Raw genomic sequence first — 12,792 nt, forward strand, 5'->3', positions numbered from 1 at the left:
GCTTAGCCAAGAGGGTCTGACATTTCAGATACACTTATTTAGTACCTCTTTTTCCTGCACATCAAGGCATGATGCACGTTTCTACACACACGTGTTATGGTCACAAGTGTAGAAAATACACAATTGATGCCTGAGATGGAAAGTGATTGGGTGGTAAGTCATCCTGACAACTCCTTTAATGTTAATCTTTTGAGCAATTAGCCACCTCAAACAAAACAACAAAGACAACAAGAAAAAGGACTCTAAAGGAGTATTTGTATCACCTTATTCAGCTGAAACATTAGTGCTGGAAAATGATACCCACATTTCATGTACTTCTGGCCAAAGTCAGCCTCGTCTGGGGACTGAACTTCAGAAGTGATTTCTCTGTCAAAGAGCATGATGAACTGTAGGTTGGTGAATGAGTCAAAACCACTTAAAAGAGCTGCCTGTTCTTATCAGTAAGAGGCTTTGCTAATACAGTAACTGTGAACATCTCCTTTTGCCACAGGTGTATGGGCCAGGGCTCACTATGTTAGAAAATAAGTGGGTGGTTTGATTTGCTCTGTGGTCTGATGCCATGATCCTTATGTTGGAAAAGAACATGCTCTGTAATTATTAATTATCCAATGTTATGGGCCTTTTAAGCTTGACTGTTGTGAAAAAGCCCCTAGTTTTAGCAAGTTTGCCATCACATGTTTCATATCTCATGTATCAGTGCCCTTGGAAATGTGATATTTTTAATAACTAAGTGTGAGCATTTGATGTGCTGTTGTTCTGTTGAGAAAATGCTTTTTCTCAGTATAAGCAGTTAATCATAAGTTTTCCAAGACAGCTAAGAATCGTAGTCCCATCTAATATAAGAGGGATGCTTTTCACATTTCAGCTTACCTGAAATCCGGCTGTGTTCATATAAGATGGCATCAGAGTCAGTAAAACATGGCAATCTTGATTCACCTAAGTAAACCTTAGGGACACTAAACTAGGGTAATAAATATAAATGCCATATTGAAGTTCATTTCAGAGCCAAAAGTAGGTTGGTACATTGGCCTTAAAAGGAACAGCATAACAGTCTGGAAGTATCCTTTAAACTTGGAATATTCATACCCTTTGACCCAGAAATTCTGCTTCTAGGAATTTGTACCTACATATGAGCCCAAAGCTACAGATAAAAAAATGTTTGTTGTAGTATTGTTCATAATAAATATAATGATTAAATAAGTTATAGTAGATCCACATAATGGAATTCTGTGAAAGCTAGTTTAAAAATTCTGTGAAGGCTCATAGAAAAACAGTGAGATAGATTTATTTGTGCAGATATGGATAGATGTACAAAATATTTTTTAAGTAAGAAGTGGAAGACAGTATGTAGACTATGAAGCATATGATCTAAATTTTGTAAACATTAGTAATAGTAATTACATATATTATTATGTACACAGATACAGAAATCTGGAAAAATATGGACCAAACGATTGAGATTGGGTTATTTCTGGAAAGTGATGTGTCTTGGGAAAGTTTTTACTTAGCATTATGTATGTTTAATATGTATGTTAATTTTTTTCCAGTTTTTTTAATGTGGTAAAATATAAAATACATGTAACAAAATTTATCTGTATTAATTTTAAGTGAAAAAGTAACAAAGATTTTTTCTTTTTTTAGTTGATATATAATTGACATACAGAATTATATTAGTTTCAGGTATACAGCATAATGATTCAATATTTGTATATATTGTAGGATGATCACCACAATAGGTCTCATTATTATATTACCTTTTGTAGTTAAAAAAAGTTGTTTTCTTATGATGAAGACTTTTAAGATTTACTCCTTTAGCAACTTTCAAAAGTGCAATGCAGTATTATTGACTATAGTCACCATGCTGTACATTCCATTCCCATGACTTATTTATTTTATAACTAGAAATTTGTAAAAGATAGTTTTTAAAGTGGTATCCCTAGTAAATTATTTGAAGCCTTAACATCAGTTCTTAATGATTTTTAGTCTAAGTTTGGATTCTTCTGACTTAATGCTAGGGGCTAAATGCAACAGTAACTCCCTCTGTCACCTTAATAGAGAACTTTCTTTCTCTGTTCAAATATGACCTCTGATATGGTGACATTTACCAAGGTAGCTGCCACTGGTACCAAGACCATTTTATTCCTTTTTTAATACACTTCCTTGTACCAAGGAAGATGAATTCAGTTGAGTTAAGCAAACATTTATTGTAGGCCTCCTATGAGTCAAGCACAATTTAGATGCAAGAGAAGCACAGATGAAAACACAGGACACCTTTCTTAAACACAGGAGTCCTTTGTGTAAGATAGAGGCAGCATAGAAGAGGGAGTGACAGGGGAAGAAGCCTGGGCACGGGTACTATCAAGAGCAGGCTTCATGGAGGTGGCAATGTCTGAGCCATTTTGAAGGGTATTGAAGCTGTTTGCTGTATAGACATTCCAAGCTAAGAAAACATAATTTGTAGACATAGTTTGTAAAGGCAGGGGAATGTAAAATGCAAAATTAAAATTTCATTGCTCCTCCCCACCAGCACTTAGAGTAGTGCCAAGATTAATGTGATATCCTAATGTTACAGAACTGAATAGTTGCTGCCTCTGCCATAATTTAAAATGTTGAAGGGTCAATACTTAGAAATTGGTAAAAATGGTGTGCTCCTTATTGGCTTGCAGGTAACTCCTTGGACTGTCCTTCTCTACTTAATGACTCACACATCTCACACAGCTGTCTTTCAGTCTATCCATATCTATCCATCCATCCATCCATCCATCCATCCATCCATCCATAGTAATGTCCTAGCAGGTAAGGGCACTTGGTGTCTGTTCTGTCCCTTGTCCTTAAAGCCCAGCTGTGCCACTTATGTACCATGTACCATGTATTAACCACTTCATAAAAACAAGCCAAGAATAGGAGGAGCTACTTTAAAAAATGTAAAATAATGTTTTACTCTTATCATTTTGGGAACGATGAAAAAAAAACCCAGCCCAATGTTGTCCTTAGATGTGAGGAAATGGACCTTCTCCCACCTTGTTGGTAGAAGTGTTTTTCTCGTATTACTAATGAGATTGGACATTTTGGAATATGTTTGTTGACCATTTGTGCTTCCTCTAAACTACCTGTCTGTTGCCTCAGCCTATTTTTTTCTAAATTAGGTTGTTCTTTTTTTCTTATTTGCAGGAGCTTTCCTAATCCTAGGGATGCGAACATTTAAGTTTACTAGAGGATTAAAACAATACAAATAGACAAGAGAAATCAATTAGATACGTAAGAATTAGGAAAGAAGAAATAAACTGTATTTGCAGTTGACATGATAATTCATATAGGAAGCCTGGGAGAATCAATGACAAAATTAATTTCATAAAATAAGTTCAGTCAAGTAGCAAGATTTGAAATTAGTCCAGAAATCAGTAGCCTTCATATATGCAAAGAATAACCAGTCAAAAGATATAATGGTAGAGCAAATGTCATTCACAAAAGCAATAAAGAAGATAAGACGTATTTACCAATAAGCTTCAAGACTGTATAAAACCTTTATGAAGGAAACTTAAAAATACCCTGAATGACACAAAGTAGACATGATAAATGGAAAGGCATCCCTTGTTCTTAGATAGGATGATTCAATATCACATAGATGTTAGGGCTCCCAAAATGAGTTTATAAATTTAATCTAATCTCAGTAAAAACACTATCAAATTTATTTATGGAGTTAGAAAATATATTTTTGAAGTTCATTTGGAAAAATAAACATGTAAGAATAGCTAGGAAAACATATGTGAGTGACTACACCTACTAGCTATTAAAACATACTCCAAAGACTCTAATTAAAATTAAATAGTGTGGTATATGGCACACGAACTGGCAGACAGACCATTGGAATAGAATAACAAATTCAGAAATAGACCAAAGTACATCTGGGATTTAGTATATGATAAAGATAGCATCGCAGATTACTGGGGTGAAAAAGTACTTTTTAATGAATGATGCTAGGACAACTGGAAAAAGATGAAGTAAATCTATGCTTCACACCATATTCAGATAAAAACTTCAAACAGATCAGAGATCTACATGTAAAAAAGAAACCGTATAAGTACTGAAAGAAAACATTAGTTAAGTTTTCTATAATCTAAAGCTTATGGAAGGTCTGTGGAAAGGCTTTCTGAGACTCAAAATCCAGATGTAATAAAAGAGTACATAAAAAAAAGCTTTTTTAAAATTGTGGTAGAAACACATAACATAAATTTACCCTCTTAACAATTTTTAAGTGTACATTACATTGTTGTTAACTATATGCACATTGTTGGTAGCTCTCTAGAATCTTTTCATCTTGGACAACTAAAACTGTATACCCATTGAACAGCAGTTCTATTTCTCCCTCCTCCAGCCCCTGCCAGCCACCATTCTGCTGCCTACATTTATGTATTTGAGTACTTTAGATACATCTTATAAGTGGTATGTATTTTTTTGTGACTATTTTATTTCACTTAACAATGTCAGTGTAGTAGCATATCACAAGATTTCTTTCTTTTTTTAAAGATTTCCTTCTTTAAGGCTGAATAATATTCCATTGTAGGTATATACTACATTTTATTTATCCATTCAGCCATTCATAAGACATTTAGATTGCTTCCACATCTTGGCTATTGTGAATAATGCTGCATTGAATATGGGTGTGCAAATATCTCTTCAAAACCCTGCTTTCAATTCTTTTGGGTATATTCCCAGAAGTAGGATTGATATGAATAGTTCTATTTTTAAATTTTTGTGCAACCTCCATGCTGTTTTCCATAGCAGCTGTACCTTTTACAGTCGCACCAACAGTGCACAAGAGTTCCAATTTCTCCACATCTTCATCAACACTTGAGATTTTCTGCTTTTTTCTTTTTTAAACAACCATTTTATATTTTTTGGAGAAATATCTATTCAAGTCCCTTGCCCATTTAAAATTGCCTTATTTGGGATTTTGTTGTTATTGAGTTGTAGGAGTTCTTTATATATTCTAGTTGTTAACTCCTTATCTAATATATGGTTTGTAAATAGGCCCTCCTATTCTGTAGGTTGCCTTTTCACTCTGTTAATTGTTTCCTTTGTTGTGCAGAAGTTTTAAAGTTTGATGTAGTCCCATTTCAATTTTTTGCTTTTGTTACCTGTGTTATTGGTATCCTATCCAAGAAGTTATTACCCATTCCAAGGTCATGAAGTTTCTTCTCCTATCTTTTCTTGTAGGAGTTTTATAGTTTTATGTCCTGTGTTTAGGTCTTTAATCCGTTTTGATTAATTTTTGTATATGGTGAAAGATAAGGGTTCAGTTTCATTCTCCTACATATTCCAGCTTTCCCAGCACCGTTTATTTCTATCAAGACTATTTTTTGCCCATTGGATAGTGTTGACACCCTTGTCAAAGACAGTTTGACAACAGTTAATTTCTGGGCTCTCTGTTCTGTTCCATTACTCTGTATGTCTGTCTTTATGCCAATATCATAGTCTTGGTTACTGTAACTTTGTAATATGTTTTGAAATTACGAAGGGTGAAGTCTTCAGCTTTGTTCTTCTTTCTCAAGATTGTTTTGGCTATTTAGGGTCCTTTGAGATTACATATGCATTCAGGATTTTTTTTTCCCCTATTTCTTCAAAAAGTGCCTTTGGGATTTTGATGGAAATTGTACTGAATTACTTTGGGTAATATGAACATTTTAACAATATTAGATCTCTCAACCTATGAACGTGGAATGTCTTTCCATTTATTTGTGTCTTCTCTCATTTCTTTCAGTGTACAGTTTCATGGTGTAAAGTGTTTCACCTCCTTGATTATGTTTATTCCTAAGGATTTTTTTAATTATGTTTATTCCTAAGCTATTATAAATAAGATTATCTTTTTACTTTCTTTTTCAGATGATTTGTTGTTAGTGTTAAGAAATGCAGCTGATTTTTGTATGTTGATTTTTCTTTCCTACAATTGATGAGTTTATTAATTGGTTCTAAATATTTTTGTGAAATCTTTAGGGTTTCCTACGTATAAGAACAGTCATCTGCAAACAGAAACAATTTTACTTCTTTTCTATGCTGATTTAAAAAAAGAATGAAGATCTCTAATAGCTGATATAGAAAGAGTTCCAGGATATATTGTTAAGTAAACAAAAAAAAAAGTGCAAAACAGTGTATATTGTATGCTACCTTTTGTGTATGAAGGATGAGGATATGAGAAAATAGACTCGTAGCTGGTTATTTTTTGTAAAAAGAAATATAGGCAGGATAAATCAATAAGGAGATTGGTTACCTATTGAGAGTGTGTGAAATTGGGGTAGAAGTGGGTGTTGGAGGCAGTGACACATCTTTAACTTTACCTTTTGGTATAGTTTTGACTTTTGGAACCATATTAATTAAAGGAAAATTTTATCTTTACTCACACTATTCCTGACATCTAATATGTGAGTTTTCCACACCAAACAATTCTCCAGTTCTCTGCAGGTCCCAACTAGGTGTCCTACAATTTAATTAAATTCTTACATTAACTACCTGGAGTTAGTGCAGACTCCATAGGCTCATTCCCACAAGACTGCCCCCACTTAAGCTGCCAATCACAAGTACAGATCTTCCTCAACTTACCATGGGGGTTACATCCTAATAGACCCATTGTAAGTTGAAAATATTCTAAGGTGAAATGCATTTAATACACCTAACCTGCTGAACATCATAGCTTAGCCTAGTCTACCTTAAATGTACTCAGAACACTTATATTAGCCTACAGTTGGGTGAAATCATCTAACACAAAGCCCATTTTATAATAAAATATTGAGTATCTCAACATATCTCTGAAACTATCTAGGATCCCACCAAGAGTTACCTCATTAGAAGAAAAACCACTCCTATCACTCAGGAAATTACCGGGATTTTAGGAACTCAGTGTCAGAAACCCAGGCGGAAACCAAATGTATATTTCTTACTATGTCACCTAATGTTTATTCCACACCTTTGGGAAGGACCTATGGGATATGAAGAAAAACAAAGGAGCCTAACTACGTTATTCAGTAGAGTAATACAACCACCAAAGGGGAAAGGGGTAAGAACTAACTCAAATAGCTTTTGCACACAGTACTTTAATTTAGTCTAAAGACAAAAAGAACTGCAAACAAATACTGAACTCTGGTTAGATGTATCTTTCATATGAATTGTGAAACTACTTTCTGTGTATTGTGGGATTGAGTGAATGAGTAAAATGTATTAATTACACTGTGAACCAGGTTTTACTGTTAGAGAAGGGAGTTTACAAATGGAAAAGGGGAAGATTGGAATGAATTCTATGGTGTTGAATTGGAATTGGAGGTATTAATATGAACTCATTGTTTTTAATGTAGATATAGATGAAAATAGATATAGATGTATTTGTGTGAATATTTATGTTTATATTTCTTTATCTACTGAAAGAGCTTGAAAGAAGGATACCCCAACAGCACTACACACTCCTAGTTCTAAGATCTTGGTTTCTAAATACCATTCACCACTAAGATGAGCCAGAGCTACTTTGAGAAATGTGTAATTCCAGTGCTGGAGCAGGCAATGTACCAGATGAGCATGGATCATCTTGTACCAGGAAACAAAGAACACTCAAAATGTCAGGAATATGTCAAAAGGACATAAAAGGTGGTTTGAAGGAGCTCCTGTTGACCAGAGCTGGGATATAAGGTTATCAAAATAAGTAACGCTAGTAACAGAATAGTCATGGAATAAAATGAGAATTGATAGGTCCAAATTGATATAAATTAATAAATGGTGGAGAAAGGAAAGCTTTTTCTTATAACAGAATACCAACTAATAAATACAGAAGGAATGATGGAGTTATGAAACCATCATTGTGTAATCATTATAATAATAATTGATTCAGCCAAGAATCATCAAGGAATGCTAACATTAGTGGGTGAAAGTTTAATGAAGTATAACAACATTTACGTAGTCTCAAAAGTATTCACCCATTAATTATTTATTAATTACACAGAGGAAAGAATAGTAACTTTACAGTAGATTAACTTAGCAGACACCATCTTAACCAAGTAATCAAAGTCACTATTAGAAGATGCATTACTTCTATGATATTCCTGCCAAAATGCATAATTTGAACCTAATTATGAAGAAATATCAACAAACCAAAATTAAGGAGAATTTTACAGTACAGCTAGTCTGTACAAAAATGTCAAGGTAATGAAAGACAAAGGTTGAGAAACTGTTCCAGATTATAGAATGATAAAGAGAATGACAACTAAATGTAATATGTGATTCTCTATTGTGTCCTGGATCAGGAAAAAAAAAAAAAGGGAAGGGGACTATAAAGGACATTACTGGGACAGTCGGCTAAGTTGGCATATGGATTGTGGGTTAGATAATAGTTTGTATCAGTTTTGAATTTCTTGATTTTGATAAATGTACTATGGTTAAAATAAGAAAAAAAATGTATTTCCTTGTTCTTAGGAAATATATCTCAGCAGTAGTTGGAATTAATCCTAAAGAAATAGGATTAGATATGTGCTAAAGTGAAAATACTGAATTATTCTTGCTGTGAATAGTTGTATGAATAGTAGCAAAAATTTTGGAAACAAGGTTGTTTGAAATGATGGAACATTCATACAGTGAAATACTACACAGCCTTTTAAAGTTATATTATAGGCCTACCTTTACACTGAAAGACGTTTCTATTTATATTGGTGAAGGTTTTTTCGGTTGCATGAGAGAGGACAACTCAGGCTGTCTTTAAGTGGCCAGGGTAGATTTTAGAAGCAGAGAAACAGCTGAGCAATCCCTAGGAAGGAAGAGACAGCTCTGGGTATCTAAACCTTGAAGTTCAAGGACTTCCTTCTTTCTAGGGCACTGTTGTTCAAGTGACTCCGCTCTAGCAGGTGCATTTTCTTAATTCAGAGTTTAAATCTTATTCCCACCCACCCACTCCATACACAGGATCTGATTGGTCCAACTCTCAAAAGGGGCATATTTACATAACACAGACAGGCTTTTAAGGATCATTTACATATGTAGATTGGGCCCATTCCTTGAGAAGAGGAAATCCTTGATAACTAGGAAGCCAGCTCAGGTGTTACCTACCCCAGTAGGATTTTATAAGAGTTAAAAAATCAAAGCACAGTACAAAATACTGTGTATAATATGATCCTATTTTGTAGAAATGTAGAGTGAGTTTGGGGATGGGAGTGGAGAATCAAAAGTTCTGTATGGATATGTTAATTTTGAGATGTCATCTAGACATTCAGGCAGAGAGCTGAATTCTTTTGTGATCAAAGTGGCAAACAAGTCCCATCACCCCTTATATTTTCTGGATCAAAATCAGCCCTTCTCTTCATATGGTATAGAACGAGCAGTCTCAACACCTTTCAGACAGTTAAGCAGATCCTAAGCTTGAAGAGCAGAGAGTGTCCTCTAGGCACCTGCACACAGGACTTGTTCCGATCAGGGGTGAGATCCCCACTTGGCACAGGTGCATGTCAGACTCCCCCTCTGTCTCCACCCCCCACCCTTATCTCCATTAGCACCTTGTCTGCTGTGTTAAGCTGTCTCATCATTCGGGGCTTTATTTTCCTTCTCTGTAAATTATCCTTGACTTCTTCTTTTGTCTCTTTTCCATTTTTGTTTTTAATTGTTATAACTCAAATGATAAGTGAAAGTCACCTAAACAACCCTTTTCAACGACTGAGACGATAGTTCTGCTCACAGAAGTAAACACTTTGAGAGGCAGGAGCTAATAAATGCATATGTTTAATCTTTCAGATATCCACACAGAAGCAGTTCAAGCCGCACTGGCAAAGCATAAAGAACAGAAAATGGCTTTGCCCATGCCAACCAAAAGGCGGTCCACATTTGTCCAGTCTCCTGCGGATGCCTGCACACCTCCTGGTAGGTTTATCAGAACCTTTCTCTCTGACAGGTACTACTTTGATGTTTCTGAAATAAGTTCTGCTGCTTCTTTTCTGGGGTAGGACCCAGAACTCTCTCCTCGTCATCAGAGGTGTTTAAGAGTACACACTGAAGGCGGCACATTTTGTCGCCTCGTAACCAACCAACAAAAAGATGCCTTAAGAGTAAAGCTGTTTTTTAAAAAAATGTCCTTCTGAATTTCTAGCGTTTCTTTGCTATAACCCTAAAACTCATGTAGTCATAAATAAATACAGATCAGAGTTTAGGATCTACAATATTATCATTCTGTGGTTAAATAACTTTTCTCAGTGATACCCAAAATATCATGCACAGTCATACACGTCTTTAATAAATTTCTACTCTGCAGTCAGATGCTTTGTCTCTGTAACAGTCATAGCAATATATGGACTTGGGACAAAATTTTTTGTCATAAAAGATGATAGGAGAGCAATCATACAAAGTCATAATAAACCTGAAAAACATACGTTAAGTGTGTTTATATATGTGTATTAATATATTTTGTATGTGTTTATATATTTTTAAGAATCCACTTTTTATAATGGGATCATGAGATCTGCGGGAACTAAAAATTCCATCCTCATCTCTCAGACTTGGAAGCCTTACCCCCACCCAAAGTTAATTTAAGAGCTATAATTTCATATTTGAGGAACAACTGAAACAACTTTAAGTTGTCTTATTTATTCAGAATTTTTCCTAAAGTTTTTTAAAACCTTAAAAAACTTTTTTTTCAATGAAATCCCAGACAAGATCTTGGTGTAGGCCTCTGAGACTAAACATAGTAAATCTATTTCAGAGCCTCAGTATAGTGTCTGTCTTTCTACTGTCACATTCCTGGTAATGAAATCTTTGGGGAAAAACGTTTTCTGTACTGTTTTGGGCTAAGCGACTTAGCGTGTCTTTTGGGGGAGATTCCTAGGAAGGTTACCTTGCTGTGGTTGACTTTAATTCACAGCTGTCAAGCTGAGCTGTTCACACTGATCCTGTTCCCTGGCCTAGGTTCATATTAATAGTTTTCTCCTAGGTTTTGGCTAACTTCTCAGAGCATTGGGGTGTGCTGTGGGCTCATTAACTGTGTGTGCTTTTTTTCTTTCCATCTGTGATGTCAATATGTTTGAAAGAGAAATAGCTCTGTGGCTTCAAGTGTTTCTCAAAACGTAACAGGGGATACCTCTAGCAGACCACCACAATGAGATGTTTTGTGCCTATAGTGGTGCATACTTCCAGCCCACTCATTCAGAATCTTGGATGGCTTCCCTTCCGCATTAGTCCAGCACCAGTTGGGTCCTCGTGGACAAAGGGGGCTCTCAGTTCAGTAGCTATTCCTTGCTGGCAGATTCTGCTGCCACACGGCTGAGGGTTCAGTTGCAGTAAATGGCAAAGGGTAGGGAGCAATGTGCCTCAGAGATCTTAGAAACAGTCTCTCCAGAGCTGTTCTGAGGAGATGCAGTTTCACAGTAAACAGTCTGCTCTCACGGCCTCGAGTGAAATGTGAGAGTGCAGCGCAGGAATGCTCGGAAGGAATGGAAAGCTTTTCTGTCCCTTTACAAAAGTCATCGCCCGAGGGGAATTTACCAACTCTAGAAACAAATCATGGCTGTTCATTGCTGAATTGAGACCGTATCCCTTTGGAATGCACCACAGGCCCCTGTGTTTCTAAACATTAATGTTCTGCTCTGTCTGCAGCCTTAAAGATGGGGCATAATCTTCTTGATCACCTTGTGTGTTTTAATAATTTCATGATTGTAAAGATTCCATCCTCTCTCCTAAGACCTTTGTCCAGCAGAGCAGAGTAATAAAAAGATTTCCTGTCCACTTATCTCCTCTTCCAGGGACCTCTGAATAGTATCTGAGAGACGTTAATGTGCTCGTAGGGACATCAGTGTTGTCAAATAAAAGATGAATTTTCTTCCAACACGAAGAAACATTGAGAGTACCCTACACGTTGATACCTCATGCGACTCCCATATAGAGCTGGAGCTTGATGCAGCACCTGCCTGGGACAAATACTCTGCCCCAGTATGAGGCAATGTGCAAGGAACTGGATCATAAGGCTTCCATTAGCACCTTTCATTTTGGGGAATGGAATTTGCTCTTCCAAGTTAGGATTTGGATTCTGTTCTCTCCAAGCATCTGAGAGCCAGCTGTTAGAGACGTGACTGTTGCAGTTTAATCCTATGTCCCCATCTCCCAGAACCCAGTACAGCCTAACCCAGGGATGGCTGGTTGATTTTATCTTGCATATTTACTCCAGTAGCCCCTGAAACTCTGAAGTTTAAAGGAGATGCTGAGGCTCCAGGGATGGAGAGGAAGAAGAAAACTGAAGTTAATTATTGCTGGCTTTAGGCTGATTTGAAAAAAAAAACAGATTCTAGGCAGCTATAAAAATGACCTTGCTATGACTTTTTTTCTAGAAAAGTCGAGCCACTCTTGCAGGGCAAAATTCACCTCAAATTTCAGTGTTTTAGTTGTGTTGTGCTTTGTGCACTATCCAGGCAGTCACACAACACACGCATCACAAAGCATGTTTCTAGTCAGGGCCCTTACCCTGCACGTGCTATGCTATGTGGACCTAGTTTCTAAGGTACCTGCTGGAGTGCCCCGGCCAGTTGGCTTCTTTGGGAACCCCCCCACACACACACACATGACTGTCAGAATTACTGAATTGGTGAAGGTTTAGAGCTGTTTTTAGAGGGATTTAATAAAAAGGATAAAAGGAGCAAAATATGTCATAAATCTTGGCTTTATTCGTAGTATCATGTAGTCTGGGAGATATGGTAAATTGTTAGCTTGAGAGATAATTTGTCTTTTGTTCATAAATCCTTCTCAAATAATAAAATGGTAGTCAATCTAAAATTTGCTTATTTA

At 36.1% G+C, this 12,792-nt stretch overlaps 1 protein-coding gene across 4 annotated transcripts in view; it reads left to right on the forward strand.

Annotated features, from left to right (window-relative positions):
* Window positions 1-12,792, forward strand: part of DIP2B (disco interacting protein 2 homolog B) — a 194,834-nt gene that overhangs the window by 111,371 nt on the left and 70,671 nt on the right. For all 4 annotated transcript variants that reach the window (XM_032492804.1, XM_032492801.1, XM_032492803.1 and 1 more), the window contains exon 4: window positions 9,760-9,885. In XM_032492804.1, coding sequence (XP_032348695.1) covers window positions 9,760-9,885 — 126 coding nt within the window. The remainder of the gene's footprint in view (window positions 1-9,759; window positions 9,886-12,792) is intronic.

Source organism: Camelus ferus, chromosome 12, assembly GCF_009834535.1.
Source record: "Camelus ferus isolate YT-003-E chromosome 12, BCGSAC_Cfer_1.0, whole genome shotgun sequence".
NCBI lineage: Eukaryota > Metazoa > Chordata > Mammalia > Artiodactyla > Camelidae > Camelus > Camelus ferus.